Raw genomic sequence first — 24962 nt, forward strand, 5'->3', positions numbered from 1 at the left:
GCCCAAAGATGTTCATCACAGCTTTATAACCTAAAAAAGTTGGATTTAGGAGTGCCTGGATGGTACAGGTGGTTAAGCCTCTGACTCTTAGTTTCGGCTCAGGTCATGATCTCAAGGTCATAAGATTGAGCCCCACATCGGGCTCCGTGCTCAGCATGGAGTCTGCTTGAGATTGTCTCCCTCCCCCTCTGTCCCTCCTGCTCGTGCTTTCTCTCTCTAAAAGAATAAATAAATCTATTAAAAATTTTTTAAAATTGGACTTAACCAAAAATACCCCTCTTCCTCTGGTCTCCCCATACTCAAGGCTCCTTTGGGCACCTCTCCTCTGCAGTTCCAAAGTCCCTGGACTTCTGTGGTCATGTTCTTGTACTGTGGAAAACTTGCCTGCCTATCTGCTTATTCCTTCAATTTGAGCTCCATGAGCACAGAGGCCACGTTGCCTTCAGCACATATCCTGGTGCCCAGCACAACGTAAGGACTTGATACATGTTCAGCTTGCCCCAGCCAAGTTCTCACATCACTGAGATTGAGCTGCAGCTAAGAAAGAATCATGAAGCTTTAAGAGAATCCACTCCATTTCTCTTAAGACATCTGTTTTTCTTTTGGGGAATAACCATGGAAATGTTACTGATTTTTTCCTAGTTTTTCTGTTTGGCTTCAGGATGGCCTTATCACTTGCTTATTTTTAAAGTTGGTGTGTGAACCCCTCTAAAATTTTTTTTTAAGTTAATAGAAACTATAATTAAGTTTTGCATTTCCAGGGCACTTTCCCGTCAAAGAACTCAAAGCTTGACAACAAATCTTAGTTTCCTGGAGAACTAGTAACATTCTATAGGGGTGAGAGGGAAGGGAAGCATTCACAATTTAAATGACAGTGCTGTGGGTGCCTGGGTGGTTCAGTTGGTTAAGTGTCTGCTTTTGGCTCAGGTCATGATCTCGGGGTCCTAGGAATGAGCCCTGCATCAGACTCCCTCCTCTGCAGGGAGTCTGCTTCTCCCTCCTCCGCTTGTGCATGCTCTCTCTCTCAAATAAATAAAATATTTTTTTTAAAAAAGAAATATTTAAAAAGTTTTTTAATTTTATTTATTCATGAGAGACACAGAGAGAGTGGTAGAGACACAGGCAGAGGGAGAAACAGGCTCCCTGTGGGGAGCCCGATGTGGGACTCGATCCCGGGACCGGGACCATGCCCTGAGCCAAAGGCAGACGCTCAACCGCTGAGCCACCCCAGTGCCCCCCCCCAAAAGAAATACTTTATCACTTATTGCTCTAACAAGAAAAAAGGAATAGCCTATTTTACCGTGAACTCTGTATTCACAAACATGATGACCGCACAATGTCATTTCTAGGAAAGGCTGCCCCCACAGCCACTCCAGTTTGGGACTGATTAAAAACACATGAAATAAAACCACCTCTCTGGGATGTGCAGCTACTTCATGGACTCCTGTTGGCTTCAGGGGCTGCCTTCTGCTCCATGTGTTGGGAATCAAGCCTCAGTGACTAGGGATAGAACTAGGAATGACAGCAACTGCCTATCACCTTAAGAGACATGAAGCCCCCGCTCTGTCCTTACACTACCAACAAACATTTATTTCCGATCAGGAAAGAGTTCCTCTGCCTTGGCCACTGTGTTCCCTCATTACACCTAATTTGGGGAATGGCATCTTCTTCCCCAGGCTTCGGTCGTAAGCTCCAAGCCTTTGCTCTGTTGGACACTGCAATCAGCTGTGCCGAACGCCTAGCACCCACGCACGTGATGCTTTGTTACACGTCTCATTTGTATCGAACCAAAAAGAAAAGCTTTTCACCAGCCCCTCTTGGTCTAAAATATCTTGACATTAATTTGTGTGAAAATAGCTAGAGAACTAAAACCTAATCTGATACAGAACAGAGACCCTGGTGACCTCAGGTTAGGATACAAAGGGCTTTGTGGGACCTGGGGATTATTTTTAATACAGACTGTGGCAACTGTGAGCAATAAATTACACACCCTGTGGTTTTCCCATCAAGGAGCTGGTTATGAAAGGAAATAAAACTCCACCAATAGTAACCAAAGACACACATGTGATGATAGACACAGGCTGTCTTTATGGAAGAAAACAAATCAGGTACTTAAGTATGCTGTCTAGAGGGCTGTGGATGAATAAAAGTGGCCTTACACAATTATTTGAATAATGATAATTTAATGATTTTTACACTAAAAAACAATGTAGACCTAACTAGAATTTTCTGCCGAAATATGAATGTAAAATCCAACAATGTAAAAATGGAATTCACAGCCATGGATTTTAATGGGTTATTTCTGTTCACTTGGGAAAGATAAGTGGGGTGAGGGGTACTATATTCCATGTCTTCCAAAGACATTTCTAGAAGAGTAATCAAATTGTGTAAAATGGAGAAAAATGGTTTGAATTCCAAGAAATCATTCCTCTTGGACCATGACAACTTTGAACAAAAATATTTTCACAAAATTTCATTTTAATCATCTTCTTTACAAAGCACAATACTTAAGACTTTTCTAAATACAATTTTAGAAAATGAAGCAAAAAAATAATCTCCATAGATGCTGGTCGAGTCCATGCTGAATGCAAAAGAATTTTTTCAAGTGATCTTTCCAAGCTTCTCAATATTCTTGACGGGTCCATTTTGTAGAGTCAAGGTGGTGGCTGTTCGGACAGTGGCTCAGCAGTTCCATAATGTAGAATCCTCTGGCTGGTTAGCCCAAGGGGCAGTAAGGAAGCTAGTTAGGCCAACTCCTCCTTCTAGAATCACTTTGCCCTCTCCTCATACAAAGAAAGCCCGTGGCTTCTACAAGGGGAAGATGATAGCCCTCTACATTCCAGGTTGCTAGTGCCCCACGAGGGCGCTCAACCTCTCAATTTCATTATAACAATCCTACTCTGTATACACATCATATAAAACTAGAGCGTTAGGGATCTTCACGATGAGTAAATGAGAAATCCAAATGTCAAAGAATTCAATCCTCATTCTTACACTAGGCGGTGGGAAATCTCTCAAGGCTTTAAGTTTAACGTAGAAATGCTTAGAAGAGTGAAGGGGTTCAGGAATGTCTTACGCTGCCCTCGGAAACTTGGTGCTCCCGGCCCCAAGCACCCTGTGAGCAAGGCTGATGAAAAGGCGATCTGTCCAGACATGGGGATGCAGGGCGGGGGGTTTCTTTCTTTATGGTCTCCCTTCCTGTCATCATGCCCCCATCCTGGAAGACAGGGTGTCGGGCTCTGTAAGGACAGTACTCGGGGGGAAGTAGTAGCCTCAAGCAGCGAGGATGAGCGTGGAGGCAAGAGGAAGGCGGGGAAGGGAGAGAGGAAGGAAGAGACATTTGTTTGTAATACTTTGGATAACCAATAACATGTGGTGATTTCTTTTTTGCATCACTCCTTCCATGTTATCCATTCTCCTTCATTGCGGTTGTGCAAATCCATTAATATTTAGTACTTTCACTCTAAAACTCAGGAAATAGACAAAGCAGCTTTGGAGAAACACATAAAACACCTTCAGGGGTCCTGAAGGGACCACCCCCCACCCCCCAGTCCCCAAACAATCTTGCAATACAGTACACCCCCTTATTTTCAGCTAAGGATGAGGAAACAGTTACATAGTCTAAGGCTGAGCTGTTCATTTGCTACAGAGATAGAGCGGACAGGCAAACACTGGTTTCCTTGGGACGGAGAAAGCAATTCCATAAATGCAAGAAAGATCCAATGGCTACACTTCAACAACAGCGTCCCCCCATTCTCTCGGACCTGAGGAGGGGGGTTACAGGAGAACAAGGCAAATGCCATTATGTGGGTACAGTCTGAACACCAGCACACACGGGCAACCCAGGGCAGAAAATAACACAACTTCCCCCCCTTGTTTTCATTGCATTTTACGTTTATTTATTTTTGCTTTCATAATGCATATTCTGTTCACGCAAAAGGTGCAAAGGACAGGAAGCAGGGGTTTAACTTGGCTGATGAAAAATCAAGCAAGGGTGACACTTCTAGTTCCATGAACAACCTACAACTAGGAGGACTTCGACGTAATAGCTGGTACCACAGAGCACGCCCAGCTTCACAGCTGTCTCCTCCTGGGACCTTTGGCTAGGTGACAGAAGCTTCGAAGACAGTGGCCTCTAGTGGACTCTGAGAAGTCGCTTTTAAAAAAAGGTGTTTTGTTTTTTGTTTGTTTGTTTTTCCTTTGAATCATGGTAGCTGCATCACAAAAGCTCCAATCAAGAGGGTGGTAAAAAGAAGGCACAGGTCATTGCAAATACCAGGTTTTCTCTTTCTCTCTCTTGTAAATATACCATCATATATAAGCTAAAATTTATCTTAGGGTGGCGGGGTCAGCTGGCAGGGGAAGAGATGGGTCGGACCTAAAATTGCATATGTAATAGAATCCTAGGGGGGACACAAAGCGAGGCAGTTTTCTGCCTGAAGCAAAAGAATGGGACGCTCGCTCTGGACTATGTGTGATACAGACACTGGGGGACTCTGTGACAAAACACGATTAAAAAAATCATAAAATTATAAAGCTTGTAAACGAATAATCGGAAATTACATTTTATTAATGGAAAATATCATCAAAATAGTACCACTATGGACTAAACTGCCTGAGTTTTCGTTTCGCGTGAGATCTCAGTAAAAAAGCCTTTAGCACAATTCGCTCTAAGTCACAACCAGTGCTGTGCCCAGGATTATACCGGGGGAAGAGTCTCCTCTTGGATGGAATTTGTGTTGTGCTATCAAGACTTCTGTGCTAATCTTTCAAACAGGGACGTGTGGAGGCAAACCTTTAATCTTTTGGCACAAGGTTATTTTGGCTGGGGCGGAAAATTTGAGTCTTGGACTCAGGATGAATAATGTGACATTTCATTGATCAAGTATTCATTTTGATTGAAGAGTTTTCTTTATGTCATTAACTTCCATCTATAAAGGAAAAACAAGAGCCGGACAAAATCATAATGAATTCACTGCTTTGAGAGAAGCTGAAAGATAATCAACTTGGTCGAATGAAAGATGATAATCAACCTGACACTCTTCAAGGTGGAATGGGTGAAGTGACATCTGAATGACGAGCGGACAACGAGGCCAGAGTGACAGAAACCTAAAGCACAGGCACACAGACACGCGGCGCTAGGAAATGGTGGGGATGTGCCTTCTCAGGCTACCCGTAGCCAAAATTTGTCAAAAGCAGCAAGAGTTCCAGTGTCCCGGTCAGGGGGCAGAGTGGGCTGTCCCGATGGGCTGGACCACCTAGCGGTGTTGGAAGGCAGTGGTGTCTGGTCGGGCCCAAGGGGGTGTCTCTCAGTGCCCCCCAAAGTGATGGGAAGCATGGGTCCCAGGTACCACCAAGGACACCAACTGGATGAAAGCTCAAAGTCTGCCTTTGGCCTTTTGCAACTCCCACATGTTCTCTGCCATTTGGTAATGGCTGAGTTGGTTCAGGGGATGGAGGGGGACAGGGCTCTGATGCCCTGGCAGGACTGACACAGCCCTCGGGGAGAAGAGATGAAAAGCAAGTGCTGAGTGTGGACAGCTGTGGTCCTTGGAGTTCCAATGACAGAAGCCAGCTGGCAATGAAGACCCCCAGCACCATGCCCTCTGGCAGTTACTATAATGAGGCCTTTAGAAATCGGAGGGAACTTTTCAGAGAGGAGACGTTTCAGATAAATTCCAAATGAGAACCCCAACTGGGGTCACATTCACTCTTGGCTCCCTTTCCGAAGACCTCCTGGACCGCAGCAGAGGATGCGAAGTGAGCCTACACAGTTCTAAGAAAATTGCCAGGGGAAGCACATCTGAATCTGCAGAGAAGTAACCATCATCTACTTTCAAAATGAAGCCATGAGGCGGTCCCCACCCCTGACTGAGCCTCTCACGAGGCAGCAGGACCCTGAGGGACCCACCTGCAACCGAAGCCGGATTTTCTTCTCTTCATCCAACTCTGACAGTAACTGCTTAATCTCTCGTCTGAAAAGCAAATGGCCATGAAATTAAACAGAAGCCCGGACTTCGCCAATAAGGGATAAGAAGCCTCTCATCACCACAAAATCCATCTGAGCCTTTTACAACAAACATGTGGACAAAACATTATGTTCTTTCTTTGCATTGTTATTGCTTGACATTTACTGCAGACAGAGAGGCTTGCTATTATTTCTGGGCTCCCCCAATCTGTGGCCATCAAACAGAAGGTCTGAAATGACCTTGAAATCCATTGGTCCAAGCTTCTCCTAAAAGAGGATGGGGAAGGTGAGTCCAGAGAAGTGGCCTGACTTGCCCGATGGCTAGATTCTAGGTATCCAGGCTCAGATTCTGTTGCCTTCCCTCTCGCTGGCCCTTTGTTATAGGATCGCTGGTCTTTAAATGTTTTTACATAATAATTCTCACTGCAGACATTTTTGTCACCCCATGTATGTTTCACTTTCACAGTTTTAAATTAATAAAAGGTTACTGCTATGCTTTCACAGATTCGCACAAAATCTCACAAATAGTAATACCTGAAATCTTGGAGTTAAAATAGCTGAACTATACAGTAATCATGTCACAGAGATGGTAGACATGAGTTAGGACATGCAAACTAATGCCCTTTATAACATTAAATAATGAAGTGGAACGAAATGAATCATCTTGCAAACTCAGGACTCTCTACTTAGGATGCTGCTACCATTGCCACTCTGATCAGAGAAATGTACTCCATTTTAGGGTAGCAGATGTTCCATTTTCCATGTACATTTTTACAAACTGGACTGGAAAATCAAAACACAAGGACTGCAGAGACAGTATAATAAATATGGCCTAAGTTATACTACATTTGCTCACTTCAGATGAGCACCGTGACGGTCCCTGCACGTGGGTTAGTGTCCTGACCCTGCTGTCAACACACCGGGGTCTTGGACATTAACCGGTTGTGATTCGTTACTGTATTTACTGAAGCCCATGCTAGGCACCTCTATCTCAGCTAGGCACTACTTAGAGCTTAGGAAACAAGTAGCTGAGATCCTCAGCAGAAAGCATGACTCAGGGAAGACTATGGCAGGCAGAGCCTTGAGTCCTACAGATTGGAAGACGTAGTTGGGGAAGCCAGTGCAAAGAAAGTCACTAAGTCTTGAACTGGTGAAAAAAGGGCCTGGAGCCCACGAGGAGGAAGGAAGATGGGGGATTGCTGGGGAAGAGCTAGGGCAGGAGCAGGGAGGTGAGAAGCAGCTTGTGTGTGGAGGAGGGGAGTCAAGAGGGACTTCTGCTGAAGGCTGAGAGGGAGGGGACGCTTAGAGCTTGGGCCAGAGGTTTTAGGGACCCCGTGGTCACGGGCGTGGCAGCTGTGAGAGGCAGGCATGGGACAGGACCTCTCTGACATGTCGATTCAAGAAGACATGGGCTGGGGAAGGGCAATCGTGGGCATCTATGCCCTGGCTGCACAGTGGGGAGGAGTGCCGGGTGGAGAGGCCTCAAAGCACCAGGGCGTCTTCATTCTGAGGCAGGCACAGGCCATTGCAGCCGTTCCAGGTACCCCTCGGAGGGCCCAAAGGGCTGAAGACCTGGATCCAGGCCAGTCTGATCCAATAATGGTCCTCTGCAGAAGGCTGAGACCCAGTGCTCTGGGATATACTGGGGCCATGGGCTCACTGGGCAGGAGACACGTGCCATCCGGACATGGATGGGGCCTGTGGATACCCAAACCTGTAACCTGCAGACCCAGAGAGGAGCTGGGGGCTTTGACGAGTGAGAGGCAGCCTGGCTGGCCCCGAGAGCCTCTCTAGCTCCATCCTGCTGATTCTGCAGTTATTTGATGGGCACTGTCCAGGTAGGGGGTGAGAACAGGGGGCCTAGTTTCATACGGCCCCTCCCAGTTGGAGTAAAGCAGAACCTGAACGGAGCCATAATGCGCCAAGTGAGTTGCTCATAACCCTTGTCCTAGGGTGCTCTAGAGAAAAGGTACATTTCCAAAAAATAGCATACATTATCCTCTCCATCTTCCTGATGTACAGTGAAGGTGCTGAGCTGTCCTTTAGAGAAGAAATCAGCTTTTTTTTAACCCAACAATACTGCTCAAAGTACGTGGCCCCAAAACACACCAGGGCTCTCTAGCTCCGCGCAGGGAGGCAAGTGCCAGGGCTTCTGCTAGCTGCAGACAGGCTCCCAGGGTGTGCTGGCGGGTCTCTGGCCCATCACCCACCACTGCCCTGGGCACCTCCCCATCCAGGAGGCCAGGCGCCAGGGCTGTACTGAGCCACCAGCCACCAGGCTGTGCCCACGAACCTCCTCGTACTGTTGCGTCTACTGCACTGCTCTGCTCTCGGTGGATTCTACATCGTTTTTCAAAATCCCATTCAGGAAACACCTCTATAGACGCTTCCCCCTGCTAATTCCTCCAAGAAAGAGCTAACTGATCCCTTAACTCTGAGCCTCAGTTTACTCAGATTAAGTACTTTCCGACTTCTAACCCTTTCACTGTTTCTGTCACTGCATACGACGGTATCCCGGGTAATATTTACGTGTACTGTTTATTTTTTACAGGTCTTTCTCCTCATCTAAGTGCTCCTTGAGGACCAAGGATGTGGAGAGCATGTGCAGGCATGCATGGAGAGAGCCCCGAGTCTCATGGGGAGAACATCTTGCTGAATATAAAGTCTTGGGTTTAAAGATTCTAAATGCAAGCCAATTATTTCATCAGACAGTTAACTGAAGAAATTGCAATTTTTCTGGTGCTACAGGAAAAGGTGGGCTGTTGGGCTTATTAAAATACATGCATACCGTATTTTATGGGGATTTAAAGATCTTTCTTTTAGCAGCCTGCCGAGTGCATTAGTCCTGGTAAGTGACTGCTGTGTACCCGGCGGCCAGCCCGTGCCCTCCCTGTATGCAGCAGACCTGGTTGACACAAGGAGCTGCGTGACACGAAGCCTCTCAGGTTCAAGCCCATCCCATACCTGCTGCCACCACCCTGGGGAAGCGGGCCACACACTTGGGCAGGTGGGGGACCCAGGCTTGCAGAATGAGGCCCTGGCCCAGTGGAGAGCAACTTGGGCCCCAGACACTCACTTCTGCTGGTCCTTCATGGTCTCAATGATGCTCCTCAGCTCGCGGACCTGCGTCCTTAGCTCCTCCACGGCCGCCTGGCTGCTGGCCGCAGGCTCCATCTTTGGTTTTCCTTCCGAGCCAAACAGAGACGGGGAGTTGGCTCTGTGTCCTGCTGTTCCCAAAGAGGATGACAGGGGGGAGGATGTTGCCGAGGACAGAGGGGCTGGCCCGCCACCACCACCTGCAGCCATGGTCCCTGGCTTGGGTGGCAGGGATGCTTTGTTGTCGGACACCTGTGATGAGGGAAGGCAGGGAGGATTCAGGCCAGGGATTCATGTTCAAGGAAGTCCTCCATCTACATCCTTGTACTCACCTCTCGATACACACTTGTCACTCATCCCTTCACCCATGAGCCCCCAGAGGCCTACCTGGCACAGGCCTCCTCGCTTCAAGTGCCTCCTCCTGTGTGTTTTAAATGTGACCACCCACCTGGACAGGTAGTCCCTAGCTGGTTGAATGTACAAGTCTGGAGGCCCACCTGCTTGCTAGGCTCTGCAAACTCTGAAGTGAGCAAAGCATTTTCCTAGCTCCCAAGAGCTCAGAACACAGGAAGGTGAGGACAGACTAGCCGACACACTGCAGCCGTGGGGGTTCTGCACACAGGGCGGGAAGCACAGAGAGCCACAGAAGTACACAAAAGGGACCGACTGTCCCCGAGGGAAGGCGGCAGGGTGCTGCTGACAGTCCCATCCTGGAGGAGGATGAGGAGGCGGCCAGAAAAGCAAGGGTGACCAGAAAGAAAGGTTCTAGGAGGAGGGAATGGGCTCGGCAAAGGCATGAGACACATGGCAAGCAGGCACTCGGCAGCAAGGACAGCACAGGGTGGGGGGCTCAGGCTGGGGAGGCAGAGCAGGCTTGTGGGATGGGGTGAAAGCATCCTGCACAAAGCTAATGACGACTCTGGCTGCAGCAGGGCCTGGAGGCTGACAGGATTGCTGGGAGGTTCTCCTACAATGAAAGCTAGGAATGGTGGGGCTTTGACAGATGGTGGCCAAGGGAACAGAGCAGGGATAGCTCGGAGAGATGTGGCGAAGGCAGGCTCTTCCAACGAGAGATGGGGTGCCTGGCCTCAGGGAGCAGACACCCCGCAGATGTGGCTCCAGACAGGCTGCAGGGCCACGGGTGGGGACGGAGGGAGCAGGCGTGGAGGTCGTACCTTTCACGGCAGGAGGAACAGCCCCAAGGCCCGGAGGACAGTTTGATACACTGAGTTTCGGGAGCCCGAGGGAGAGCCAAGGGGGATGTGTCCAGGGGGCAGAGCCAAGGAATAAAATGTAAGCTGGGCCAGAGAAATCCCTCGAGGAAGTGGCACCGTGGGGGTGAATAACCCCGAAGCTGGGGAGAAGAGGCCCGTGGCGGGACCTGGGGGCTCCCTGAATTGACGGGGTGGGAAGAGAAGTGAGAGCCATTGGGGACCGCGACAGCACCACGCGAGGAGATGAAGCAAGACCAGAAGACCTGAGGGGTTTCCAGAAGGAAAAGAAGGGTTGGATAAGTGGGTCAAGGGTGCTGAGAGGAAAACAGGGGCTGGGGGCCATTTGGTGCAACACAGGAGACCGAGGCCTGCTCACGGCGGGTCAGCACCTGGACAGGAGGGGAAGCGTGCGGCCTGCACGTTGAGGACTCTCTTTTCAGAAACCCTGGCTGAAGATGGAAGATGGGAGCAAGAGAGCGTTCACGGAGAAGCCTCGGGAGGAGGCGCAATCATGCAAGGGTTCTGTGTGCTTTCAAAGATGGGAGACGCCGAGCTGGATGATATCCTCGGGGAAAGACCAGCAGCAGGCCAGGCTGGAGGCGGAGGAGGCCTGATGGAGGAGCGGCCCGGCCGAGGCCGGGAGGGCACAGGGAGCGGGAAGGAAGAGGGGAGCAGGGCCACCCCGGGGCAGGGGAGATCCCGAGACCTAGGGCAGGTGGGGAGGAGGGCAAGCAGCAGATAGGATGCTGGGAGCTGAGGGGCTGAGCGACGGGGAAGTTGAGGCTGCTGGTGGAGCCCGGCACACAGCTGGGACTCCTCCAGCAGCAGGTGCCCAGGGCAAGAGCCAAGAAGGGGCCTGGCTGGCACGGGGAGGAGGAGAGTGCGGATTCCGGCTGTGCTAGAGGGAGAGACTGGGCACAGTGAGCCAGAAGCAGATGGGCCATCGTTCCCAGCCTCTCTGCCCGCCTTTTCTCTGCCAAGTTACCATTGAGGAAAAGCGCTTTCTGCTGCCAGGCACGGCGATCTGCTGTCCTGTGCTTACTGCTGTAGGAGTTGTAGTAAGAGGGAAGAGGGAGTGACATTTATGGAGCTCCGGTCGCATGCCGGCCGTCGGCTAGATGCCAAGGATCAGCCGGCGTACGCTTCTGACAAAGCAGGAAACTGAGGCTTAGGCACGTGGTCAGCAAATTCCCCAAGTCTCACTGCTAATAACGGGCAGGCCTGGGCTTCAATCCTCTGCCCTGCCGGCTGGACCCTCGAGCCCCATACCACGACTGTGGCTGCCTGAGCGTGACCAGTCATGCTTTCCTGTCATCATATTCTTGGCTTCTTTTATTTTCTCGGCTTCCTGCCTGTTCCTGGGCTCATACTTCTCCCCACTTCCCAGCTTGCATCCTCCCGTGCCTCTTCCAACCGACCAACGTCCTCCTCACAGACTGACTTCCAGACAACTCTTCAACCAACGCTTCCTTCAGCATTTCCCAAGCAACTCTCTCTCTCAGCCCACTGCAGCTGACAAGAACCTTCGCGAGCCCTCGCAGAGCATCAGCCACCATACACCCTGACCGGATTAGTTCAGGTGGAATTTATAGAAGTAATAGACAACATGACATGACAACTTCCAGGAAAGGAAATAAGACTACTGGGACGGAATTGTGAGAATCTGAAACCCAAAGAGCCACGGCCCACCAGCAGGTGTCACCCCAGAGACACCCCGGGGAAGGCAGAGAGCATGCAGCGGTAGGCATACCTATGCTCATCAGAAACCGAGGCTAAGCCCAATTTCTGTAAATGGAATCCTTTCATAAAGGAAGAATGCTTCAGTTTTGTGAATAACTACCATTGATGTGTTTTAGAGGATCACAGTTTTGCTTACTTTAGCCCGGGTTTTTAAGAAAATCTAGACATATGTGTAAATTCTTAAATCTGCGAGAAGGAAAATCCCACACACCCTGTGATTTCTTTGTGTTAATTCCCGGTTCAAGTGTCTTAAAAAAATGACTGCAATTTTCTGCTGTTAGGCAGAAAGCAGTTGCTAATGTGTATGGAAAATAATTCCAATTGACTGGGTTCCCTTAGCATGAGAACACTAGTCCTGTTCATTCAGAGGGTGAACAGGATTAGTACAGGGTGTCCTTCAAGAGCCACACACAGTTGCTACCCACTGTCTTCTTTGTTTCTCACAAGCCAGCGATTTAAAATAGCTATACCATTTCCTGGGCATGCAATGAAACAGAAATGCTTTTAGACTCTAAATTTATTGTAATAAATGAACCCAAATCAGCTTTTCTTTAAGGGACCCCCCCACTAGTTATTCAAAGTCGTGTGCTGCCTCAACATAATCTGTGACACCATCACTTTTGAACACAAAAGCCTAGACGTGTGGGTAGGGTGCACAGCATTTGATGTATGTGGTGCATTCCTTCTTCAAGCTGCTCTGGTGACGGTGGTGACAGTGACGTTGGTGTGTGAGAGTATACGTTTATGTGTGGCCGATGGTATGAAGAAGAGATCAAACCACAAGAGAAAACTTGGAAAATCAACAACGAAACCTCTATCTCAGAGAGACTGTCCAATTTTAGGGACTTTGAAACACGCTTCAGGGATTTGGGGACTAAAGCAATAACTATTACTGAAGGGTGACAAAACCTTGCATTCTCTGTTGCACTGGACTGTCTGTGCCCCCCCACCCTGCCCCAAGTTCAGACATGGAAATCCTGCCCCGCTGTGGTGATGGTATTAGGAGGTGGGGCCTTTGGGAGGCGATCGGGTCATAAGGGTGCAACCCGCGTGAACAGAATTAGTGCCCTTAGAAAAGAGACCTCAGAGAGCTCCCTCACCCTCTCTCCACCACATGAGGCTATAATGAGAAGTCAGTGGTCTGCAACCCTGACGAGGGCCCTCACTGGAACCTGACCGTGCTGACACTCTGATCTCAGACTTCCAGCCTCCAGAAACGTGAGAAAGAAATTTCTGTTGTCTCTAAGCCACCCCATCTAGGGCTCTCTTTTATAGCAGCCTGACTACAACATCTGTTGATCCTTGTTTGGTTTGTAACTCCTCGTCAGAGCGTACGCATAAAGGCAGGGAGGGGTCCGTGCTGTCAGGACCCCCTTGCCGTGGCTGGTCACTCACTTGGGATATGGTAACAGTCTTTGAAGTTTTCTTTGATGCTTCCACTCCTCTGTGTGCAAGCGAAACGTGTTCCTCTTTATCTTCTTCGGGACTTGGGGAGTCAAAGATATCAGGGCTTGAAAGGGAAGACTGGATAAAGCCAAAAGAAAACGCTTTTGTCAGAATTACACCTTAGCTGACATAGCTTTTGTTAACATAATGCTGTATGCTTTTCAAAGCACTCGATATTACTGTTTTGTTTGCTCATTATAACCTCGAGAGGCAGAAAGGGTGCTATTATCTGTGCACTAAAGATAGTGGCAGAACTGGGATTAGGAAGCAAGATTTCCTACAGCAGGGATCTTTCCATGAGATCTTTGCACTGATGCCCGTCGGTCATGTCACCTGTGCAGGCCTGCATCACCCAGCCCTTCCTGCTCCCTCCATCCTTCGGAGCCTCCCTTCTTTCTGTGAACATTTGCTACTGTGTACTAAGCACTGAGCTTGGTGCTGAACTTAGATGACATGCCGAACACGGTCCCTGCTCTTGCAAGGCTGACAATCCAGTGGGGAGGGACACAGGGCAAGACGAGGCTGCCTCCAACCTGCCTTTCTTCCATTCCCTTTGGATCATTTTCCAGGACCACGAGATCTAAGGCATAGTGAAGTGCCTGCAAGAACTTATCTGAGAGGAAACCATTCAGGGGGCAGGAGGTCACAGGCCTGCAGGCCAGGGAGGAGCATTTCTGCAGCTCCAGGGCACACCCCTGCCTGCCAGAGGGCAAGCTCACCTCTAATTGTGGGACCAACTGCTAAATCTTCACCCTCATTGCCATGGACAATCTACATCTGTTGTAGATTCTATTTTCACTAAGCTATATGTACAGAATGACAGCATCTTTTGGTAAAATATGGGGATAATACTCCTACCCTTTCTGCCTCACTGTGAATATCAAAAGGCTGGATGAATGTAAACCAACTCACTGGAGTTCACTTGGATATAAATGACTCCTGTGCTAGAATTTCGCTATTTCAGGATAAAGCAAATGAAAATAAGAGTTCCCATGGCAAGGGATCTTTTTTAAACAAAGCATCTTCCAGAGATCTCTTTGGGTGAGCTCGTATTTAGCCGCAGCTCTCTGCTGTCTACCCTGGTGGTGGGAAAAATGTTCCATTTAGAATCATCACTGGTGTCATTACAGAAAAATAATGCCTACATCACACCATATTTATTTTATTCTGTTTACTCGATTTTCTAAGGCAGAAAACTAATATATCTAGGGATTTGTAAGCAAAGTTTTAAAACTAAAAGGTCTTATTTGTTAATCTTTGTTTTATCTGAAAATCCAATTACCTAGAATAATACCTCCAACTAAGCTTTCTTATTAATCTAAGCTTAACTGCTTAACCACCTTGCAATGCCTGTATCCCCTCGCTTTGAGATTTTATTCAAAAAGCCAGCTTCCTCCTGTGTAACCTACAGTTCATGAGCTGCCAATCAAAGCTTGCTCTATGAATTCAATAAACATAAATAGCTCAGACTAGGATGAGAGGCCCCAGGCTGGGGAATTCTGACAGGTGCCTTTGCCCAGTCATTCCCTGGAGTGGCCTGTTAGGAATAGGTCCATATCCACGATCCCATTTTGCTATGAAAGACCTATGGGCGCTAAATGGAGGAAGAGCAAATACAAATTCAAAGGACACAGCCATGTGGGGATGGGTGGGAACAAACAGAAGAGAGTAATTATACTTCTTTAAAGCACAAATGTATCCTGTTATTTTAGGTCTACGAATGAAATCGTTCCACATAAAATGCCCAACTTTGAGTCACAGTGCCATAAGCTTCCCATGGGCAGGGACCAGGTACGGCTCACTCCTTGGCACCTGGCTCAGAGCTGAGTCCGCATGCCATAAATGCCTATAAATATTAGCTGAATGAGTGAATGACCAAAGGTGTAGGCTAAGAGCAAGTGAAGATGAGGTGCCTTTATGCGGTTCCCCAGATATACACAAATCCCCAGGCATGGGATGTATGAATCAAGGGTGGGGTGGGGGATGGTAAATTGGCTTTCTCTGTATTTAATTCTGGATGCCTCAAGGCCCTCTAGATCTTGAAAAGTTGGGAAGAATTTGGAGGAAAAACAAAACTGAAGAAGGATTTATAGAGAAGATGTGGGAGGTAGGATCAAACACTTAGAGAGACTAAGAAGAAATTAAATAGGTTGTGTGTGAGAGAGGCATGTTGGGGAGGGTGTAGGGAGAGGAAAGATGGTAGTGACACAGAACTCTAAATAAAGAGTGAAAAAGTAAGCCACTTTGTCAAGTCTTTCTTCCAAAAAAGGTATCAACACATAGTGAGGTTTGTTTCATACAAAGAGGAAAAATAGCATGATTCAAACCACACCCCCAAACTCAACAGAAATGAGAGAAGAGGTTCAAAGGAAGTGGCATTCTTTTTCTTCTAAATGAGGACCTCTTCGGGGGGGATCAGTGATGAGGCGGAAGTAGAAAAATGTTCTGGAAAACCTGCAAAAGGTTAATTCCTTGATGTATCTGGGTGAATGAAGGTCATAAGGCCTTAGACCTGCATTCCCAGCAAGGACAAGACAATGTGCTATATAGAGATAGGGGGAGAAGAGAGAGAGAGAGAGAGAGAGAGAGAAAGAGAGAGAGAGAAAGAGAGAGAGAGAAAGAGAGAGAGAGAAAGAGAGAGAGACACTGCTTGTGGATGCATCAAGATTTTTTCTCCAATGACATTCACTCCCGTGTTTATAATAAAGAAGTAGAAGCAACATTAGTGTCCAATAATAGTGCACTGACTAGGTAAACTCTCATACACTCACAGGTTGGAACACTAGGCAGCCATTAAATGTGACATCATGGAAGAATGGGCAATGATTGGGGAGAAAGGTGCACAATAAAGGGGGGGAAGGCATGTACTATGTACCCCATTTGGAAGAAATAACGTTATATATACAAATAGAATTTTAAATAAAAGCTACAGATAGACAGCAAGTGGTTAACAGTTCTTAGCTCTGGAAAGCAGGATTACAGGCACAGGTCACTTACTTTCTTCTTTGTGCATTTCACTGTTGAAATTTGGTACAACAAATGTGTTACAGGATTCCAGTGAGGAAAGAAGTTATTCAAAATGACCCAAACAAAAAACTTCTGTGGGTTATCTGGAGTGTTCTGACTTATCTCTTCTATATGACCACGTACCTTGTATGTTACAAGCAATCTCCTAAAGGCATGTGTGGGGTTCCATGGAGGGGTGCCAATAATGGCGCTTTGGGAGAAAAAAGCTTGGCCACTGTCATGCACCTGTATAAGTGGTGGATCATTCTTTAGCAAAGTTTTGCTTATAGACCAAACGAGCCTCGCTCTCCTCTCCCACCATAAAACATGACATTTTTTTTCTTACCAATTTCATTCAGGGTCAAATAAGGATCAGTCTGGAAGGAGAGAGAAGGAAAGTGGGACTAGGTAGTGCCCACTTCACTGGCAGATATGCAAAGAACAAGGGAAAGAAATACTGCTTGATTCCAGAAGACTCTCCAATCACTTTTGGTCAGCAGTGTATCTCATTGGCCTCCCTCTTCTGGCTTGTCCTCATATCAGCCAGTCGCAGGGGAGTCCTTGGCTGGAGTCTCCAGCCTGCCCTGCTTTTCAGCAGCAGCAGAAGCGAGTAGACACTTACGGATGTGAGGGACTGGGACGGGGGCCGTCTCCCCGTGGCTTTGGGTCTGCTTGTGGTTGGGTGGCTGAGTTTCTCAGTAGATGATACCACGGAGTCAAAACCTTCTAGGTCTAAAACAAAAGTAAAACAGAGATTTAAGAGCAATAATGGGCATGAGGAAAGATTCTTACAACAGGCCACAAGCACCTCGTTTCCTTAATACTCATCCTTCACGTCTGGATTTATGAAGGTGATTTCCATCCTCTGGTCATCCAATAAACACGGTAAGTCTTTAAAAGCTACAGAAAAAGGGGTAAAGGAGGAATCCTCTTTCTTCCACAAATGCAAGTTCATTTTGCTAGATAAACATTCTTGTGGTCTCAACACAAAAAGCAGTTATCACAAGGTATGATAGTCATGGGACGTGAATGCTGAACATTGATTTTCAAAAGAGATGAAAGGGCAGGCTCCTCCTCTGGTTGTGCAGCCACAGCCTGGCCATCACCCTAGTTAGACTATAAACTCCCTGGAGGTGGAGAGCAAGCTTCTACATCTCCAGATAACTCCCAGAACCCAGCACCATTCTGCTTCGAGATGTATCACTCAATGGAGACATGATCTTTGGTCATCCATCTGCTCACTCATTCACTCCATTATGATTGAGCAGCTACTCTGTGTTACACATGGGGCCAGATACCCAGGCTACCTTCTGCCCTCAGGGAGCCTCAGATGAACATAGAATCATCCAGCCAGATCATAACAGTACCTCACATGTGTCCAGGAGGAAGGCCTCCACCTTTACTTTTCCACCCTCTTCAACAAATGGTTAGGTCAAGGGGTCACCTCATTCTATCTAGTTCTGAGGGTTTACAAATCAGTGTAGATGTGTGTATGTGATGCACAAAGGAATGGCTGGCAGAGAGAGGCTGACACAGAGACCCATTATCGCTTGTGACTGTGGGAATGCCAACTCTTGCTGACGAGTAGGTCGTATTTCATATGCCATGCCAGGCACTGCCTTCCCAAACCATTTCCCATTCTCCTTTTAATGGAGCCCCAGTTTTGTTTCAGGAACCATGTTTAGTCTGAGCCAATGACACCAATCCTGCTCCTCTTTGCCTGTGATTCATCTACAGGTGGCTACATAGCCCAATTTGAATTACTGAAGGGAAAAGGGGAAGTCTACAGTCTCTGTTGAAAGGAAGTGAGGAGAAGGCCATTTATATGCAGCCCTTTCGTCTTTCCTGCTTGGGATGCTGTTGTGCATGGACAGGTTGCCTGGAACTGTGGCAGCCATTTTTTAAAAAGATTTATTTATTTATTTTAGAGAGAGAGAGAGAGAGCATAAGTAGGGGTGGGTGGCAGGGAGAAGGCACAGAGGCAGAGGGAGAGAGAGAATCCACAAACCGACTCCCCATTTAGTACGGAGCCTGATGCAGGGCTCACCACTCTGAAATCATGACCTGAGCTGAAACCAAGAGTTGGCCACTTGACTGACTGAGCCACCCAGGCACACCCTGTGGTAGTCATCTTATGGCCATGAAGGCAGACAAGGGCAATGCTCTTGGAGATTTTGAGGATGGCAGAGAAGAATAGAAAGACTTTGGATGACTGACAACCCCAATGAGCCACCCACTGACCCTGGAATCATCTAGTGCTCGGATTTCTTGCTATGTAAAATTAATAACCTTCTGTTATTGTAGCCAATTTTAATCAGATATCCTTTATTCACAGCTGAAAGCACCATAACTGCTATAAGTGCAAATATGGGGGCTCAGGACAGAAAAGATTAAAACTAGGTGTGTTTTTTTCCCTCCTTATTTTAGGGAGAGCTCTTTTCTTGGTGGTTATAGTAAGTGGTCTGGCTGTGTGATGGTCAGCTTTATTCTATTAATGAATAGGCAGGTGTTGTCTGCAGGCTACTTCCTTTAGTGGAAGACAAAACCAAGCACAAACCATTACATCATACCCAAGATTATATGACTTTATTCTAGCACCTGGTAAATGAATAATTATTCAATGAACTCATCTTATCAGGGCAAGGGAAGTATAACCAAAGGTTAACTATCTGCAGAGACAACAAAGAAAAGTATCAGTGGTGCTCTGAGGCCACAGGGGAGCCAATCAGTACCTAAGACCAATGCGAGGCTCCCGAAAAGCCCCACCTTGCCAGTCGGCTCAGCACACCTTGTGCCCAGGCCAAGACCCCCATAGTTATGTGGGCCTCTTGAGAGCCAGCTCACTGGCCTGACCCTCTCAGGGGCCTTCCCTTTAAGAGAATCTTATTTTCCTCAAAGGTTCCTCTTGTGGCCACACCCTGGGACTTACCTCTACTAACTCCATGCTGTTTGAAATCAAAATTCCCCATTATACACTTCATTTGATGCCCTAGGTCATCATCTTATATTAATGTCTCCCCAATTAGTTTTTGAATCACTTTTTCTCTGATTACAAAAGGAGTACATGCTTAAAGTACAATTGTTTTAGGAAAAACATAAAATTATAACAAAGGACAGTCAAGTATAACCTTACCACACTGAGATGGCCACTATTAGTGTTTCAGTATATATATATAACCCTTCAGGTTCTTTTTCTAAAAGTAGATAGTCCAGTTCACACTATATGGAGAACTGAATTCAGCTTATTTCACCTAACATCATATGCCATGACTCCAAGAGTTCTCTGTAAATATTTTGATGGTTGCATAATCTTCTGTTGCGCTGCAATTCATGATTTATTGAATCAACCCCCTATTGTTGGATAATTAGTTCCCCAATCATTCCTCCTCTTTTTGTTAATAGAAAGGTGTTACACAGATATTCTTGTGTGCACGCTACATACGAGTTTAGCAAGTTCTCCATGTGGCTCCCCAACAGGGAGAAGGGAAGAAGGCCCAGGACAGGGAGGTCTCCTGGAGGGTGGGGGCTGGGTATAGGGCACAGGAGGCACACGGGGCCAGGGGAGCCTGGGGGAGAAGAGAGGAGCAGATGCAGAGGAGGTGATGGAGAAGGCCATTAAACGTTCTAGCAATCGAGCTGCTGCTAAGGGCCTTGGTTGGACACTACCAGGGGCTGAGAGGGCCCGCCTGTACCAGGACTCTGTCCTGGAAACGGAAATAAGCTCTGGAGGCCAAAGATGAGCAGGGTGAAGGAGGGTGAAGCAGTGAACAGTTAAAGGCTAATTCACTCTGGTTCTCCACCGTGGCTGCACAGTGAAATCACCTGGACAATTAAAAAAAAAATGACTCATGCCTGGGTCCCTCTGTGAGGATTGAATTTTTGGGGGTGTAGCCTGGGCAAAGCAGTTTTTCAGTCTTCCCCAGTGACATTAGCAAGCCACCACGTAGAGAAGCACTGCTCTGGCAGAGGCTAGGGGCAGGCAGGGAGCAGGAAGGCTTGGACTGAGCAGTGACGAGAGGGCCCCAGGGCACCACCACCAGGGGAGTGGCAGGGTGTTCCGGGGCTGCTGAGGGGACGGCCTGCCCAGGCCAGCAGTTGGGAGTAGGGCTCAGCAGCAGAGGGCTCCTCCCAGGCCAGGCTGGGCAGTGCTGACCTGGTGTGTGGGGCCACAGAGGCGCCCAAGCAGCTGATCAAAGTGGCGCCCGAAGGCTCGGGGGATCGGTGACCAGTCAGAAAAGGCTGCAGTGGGAGAAGGTGGCCGTGAGGTGACCTAGCTGGCGGAGTGGGGTGGAAGCGGGGTGTGGGGAGCAAGGGGAGTGGATGGCACGGCCTCAGCCCCCCTCGCCCCGCCGCATGGACTCAGCATGGCCACTGGTGTGTAGGGACACACAAGGTCACACCCAGGAAACTTCTGCAGGGCTCCAGGGAGGACTCCATCTATGCTCCCCGCCCAGCTCCCAGGGCCCACTAAAATAACGAAGTCCACCTGGGCGTTGTTGAGGGTGTGACAACATACGAGGTTGTCCATAATAAATTACCCTTTCAGAATGACTCAGAGGCACGGCATGTGTCTTCCAAGCTTAGATCCTGACCCCAGGAGGACAGAAACCCATCTTTGTGCTCTCAAAGTCTAGCACATTCCCGGGAAAAATGTGCTTAATATTCTGTGAATGAAGGAACAGGTGAACAAATGAACTAGCCGACAGATGAATAACCCATCCCAAGAAGAAACTCTGATTCCAGGAGCGCCGCCTCCAGAGGCACCCGCTACCGGGACATGAGGTGGCCACCCAGGGTGGAAGGCAGCACCCTGTGCCGCGGCTGCAGAGGATGCTTGGCTGGCCCGCTTCATTTTACTGGCTCAGGTCTACACTAAAAACATCCGGACATGTTGAAGGCTGGCCACGCTTCGCCAGCATCTCCTCAACAGATTGACAGATGGCCGACAGGACTGCTTGGTCCCTGTCACTCAAGAAGAGGATGGCCAGAGTCCCTCTTTTGACCTCTGCATGCATACCCAGCTGCGTTGAACTTTCCAGGTGAGGCTTGTAAAAAGCACTTTTTGGACACACGACAGCAAAGCTCAACTTCCAGAAAGAAGAGAGGTCACCTGCTGAAGAGGGAGGCTCAGAGCCCCAACTGCGGCACGCTTCTGCTTTCTAACAGTGGAGGGGGGACTTTGCCACCCGGCAGCAGAAACTGTCGGTGGCACTGAGCGTGCTCTCGTGACTGCAGCCGTGCTAGCTGACATGAAGGCAGACTTTCCATGACTAACTCATTGTGGTGTGAAGAAAATGTCCCGAGTTTCACGATGGTTTTTGAAATGAATCAGGCTGAAACTTGATATAAGCTTTCTCAGCCTGGCTGGGGATTTTTCCTTAGTAAAAAATGGTTTTAATGCTCACAAGCCAATCCAAAACGATTGAACTGGCAAATGTTGGGTATTTTTTTCAAAGTGAGTTTCATAAGGATGAGAGGTTCTTGGCTTTTCTCATACTTGAAAGACGAACCCCTCTGCAGACATACGGGGATAATTTATGTTGGACGCGGAGCCAGCCTGGAAAGGGCGTTTGACTCTTCGTGGCACACACAGTTGCCCATTTTCCATCAACTGCAGTCATAGCCTATTTAGTTCAATTAGAAAATGTAGGCTTATTTTCCACGGATGGGAGGGATGGTACCAGTGACCACAGGTGACCTAAAACACATTCACTGAGAGCACAGAAGAGAAAGAGTTAAAAGTCTGGGACATGCCTTCTGTCACTGAAGGAACTGCTTGCAAGCTCTTAAATGGCTGTTTATTCCTTGGGGCTCACTGCTCTGGACTGGAGAAAGAGCCCTAGCGCAGAAGTTTCCTACAGCTGAAGCGTGGCAATGTTGCCACCTCCCAGTATCTCTGGAAGCCATCCCTTCTCCTCCACGTCACCATCAAGGATCATTACAGCTGGCAGTGCTCCTTGCAGACTACAGGCCTAGAAGGGCTATAATGGATTTCTCACTCCCAACTTGGTACCACCCCATGGGCAGCCCCTAGAGACATGTGTGAGGTGAAGATCAGAGGATGTCCTCCTTCTCTGCTTAAAATTCTTCCCAAGTTCCCAGGAAATCCTGGTGACTGAGCACGGCCAGGGCCCTCACGGTATGGCTGGTGCCCACTACTGTCCTGTCCCTTGTGTGACTTCCTTTCCTCCCCTGCCCTCCCCTTCCCTCCTCTTCCCTGGGGCTATCAAGGCTTTGCTTAGCAACCAAGACGTCTTCCAAGGAGCCAGACTGTACCCTTAAGCCTGGTTTGGGGGCTCCCCTACTCACCCACACCCCAATCTCAGCATTCAGCTCCCTGCCTGACATTCCTCATTGACTCATCTGTCTCCTCAGCAGCTAGGAAAGAAGCTATGGCTTTCATCTGTGTTTCTCGCAGGCCTAACATTCCTGGCTTGCGGTGGGTGTCTAATAAATGATTATTGAATACATGAGCAAAAAACCTTTCTGGGCTTCAGTTTTTCCACCAGGGGGAGAAAATGGGAGAATTATCTGTGCTATCAGCTTTGCAGGGTTATTCTTCTGTAAATGAGAAATTATATGAAAACTCTTTCAAATCATCAGGTATAATTTTGTTTTCATATACCATTGATGGAGCTGTGGGATTTGAGAACAGAGATCTAAGGGCAAGGCTACATTACAAGAACAAAACAAACTTCCTTCTTTCCTTGCTTCCTTCCTTTCTACCTTCCTTCCCTCCCTCTTTCCCTCCTTCCTTCCTTCTCTCTCTTTCTCACTTTTTCTTTCAGATTAAAGATGAGAAAAGCCTAACCCCACAGGGCTGTAGGTCCCTTCTCCACAGTGAAGAAGCATCTCAGGGCAGTCTAGACAGGAAGTCTCATTCTGCACAGAAACCATGTGACTAGTGTGGCAAATCTGTGCAGACGACAAAGATGGGCCCTTTAGTAGGGGTCAAATGAACACCTGTGTTAGCTGAGGTACCAACTGAAAAATTCTTACTTGAGCAAAGATTAGATTCTATGGGAAAATAAGCCCTCCAAAATGTGGAAGGACATAGCAGATTAACTGCTGTGTTTTCATTTGTAATCCAGGTGCCAATCATGCACAACACAAGCACCGAGAGTAAACAGGTCTGAGCTACTGTTGGGCCAGCTTGCTAGTCCATACTCCACACATGCATTTAACCTGCATAAACCCCATGCTGAGCAGGCTACTCGTTTTCATAAAGGGAGAGAGACAGAGGGTCAAAGGTTAGCAAACTCGGTCAAGGTCACGGCAGAAAGTGACAGAGCCCATGTTCGGATTCATGTCTGTGGCATTCCTTCCACTATAGAGCATGGAACAGACAGCAGGAACATTTCACCTTACCTCTCATTTAACTGATTCTGAGAACTGTTTCCACATCAAGAACAGGAAAAGATACTAGGAATATAATGTTGTGTATGTAAAGAAACCCCTCTATGCTCTGATAATAAGCTGCTTTTGTTCTATTCTACTCCAAAGTGTTTTGGGGGGTGCCTGTGTGGCTCAGTCAGTTATACACCTGACTCTTGATCTAGGCTCAGCTCTTGATCTCAGGGTCATGAGTTCAGGTCCCAGGTTAGGCTCATACCCAGTGTGGAGCCTACCTAAAAAAATATTTATTCCACTGTGTTTTTAAATGGATAGAGAAAGGGACTAGGTTTCTTTAAGGAAATTGTTGGCAATAAATGTAAGATATTAGGCAAATTAAGCCAGGCCCTTCAGCTTTTCAGTACAAAGTAACTTACATAGAAACTTGAAGCTGAAGAGTAAGAGAGGGAGATACAGAATTTATTTGCTCATTCAGTTAATCAAATGTTTATTAAGGATCTACTGTGTGCCAGGCATGGCTATAGTTAGGAGAATGAAAGTACAGTCACTCTCTGATAGCACTATCCACTCAAACTTTCTGTGATGATGATAACTTGCTATATCTGTACCGTCCAGTATGGTAGCCACTGGTCCCATGTGGCTACTGAGCACATGGAATATGGCTAAGTGTGATTATTTAAATAAATGTAAATAGGCACATGTGACTAGTGGCAACGAAGATCTCTACCATGACTCTATATCATGGTATTGGCATTTCTTCTGATTTATGCTCATCCATTCATTCTGTACATATTTACTGAGTGAGCCCTACACCCCAGACTTTGGGCTAGGCATTGGGGGGATATGGGATGAACAAAATAGCCACAGTCCCTGCCTCACAGAGCTTAGAGCCCCCAAGAGAAATAGACTTTTATATATTTAATTACAAATTCTGCTAGCTACTATGAAAGAAAGGTAAAAGATGAAGTTAGCAATGATAGCATGGGCACCTAATTTAGATCTGGAGAAGAGGTAAGGGAAGGGGGCATGCCTTCCAGAAGTATGGCACCGAAGAGAGGTAGAGTGCTTCACAGGAACTGATAACAGGCAACAAACAGTGGGGGAAAAGTCAGTCACTTTCCAGATCTGCATTCCTTTAA

At 47.7% G+C, this 24962-nt stretch overlaps 1 protein-coding gene across 15 annotated transcripts in view; it reads right to left on the reverse strand.

Annotated features, from left to right (window-relative positions):
* Nucleotides 1–2458: 2458 nt before the first annotated feature.
* Nucleotides 2459–24962, reverse strand: part of SH3KBP1 (SH3 domain containing kinase binding protein 1) — a 339638-nt gene continuing 317134 nt past the window's right edge. For 12 of the 15 annotated variants that reach the window (XM_025438119.3, XM_035711695.2, XM_025438071.3 and 9 more), the window contains 5 exons: nt 17093–17202; nt 13414–13542; nt 9045–9316; nt 5912–5975; nt 2459–4931 (listed from right to left, as the gene is read on the reverse strand). In XM_025438119.3, the coding sequence (XP_025293904.2) occupies nt 4890–4931; nt 5912–5975; nt 9045–9316; nt 13414–13542; nt 17093–17202 (617 nt within the window). In that variant the 3' untranslated portion in view covers nt 2459–4889. The remainder of the gene's footprint in view (nt 4932–5911; nt 5976–9044; nt 9317–13413; nt 13543–17092; nt 17203–24962) is intronic. The other 3 variants (XM_025438092.3, XM_025438110.3, XM_035711692.1) reach the window with 1 other exon arrangement.

Source organism: Canis lupus, chromosome X (assembly GCF_003254725.2).
Source record: "Canis lupus dingo isolate Sandy chromosome X, ASM325472v2, whole genome shotgun sequence".
NCBI lineage: Eukaryota > Metazoa > Chordata > Mammalia > Carnivora > Canidae > Canis > Canis lupus.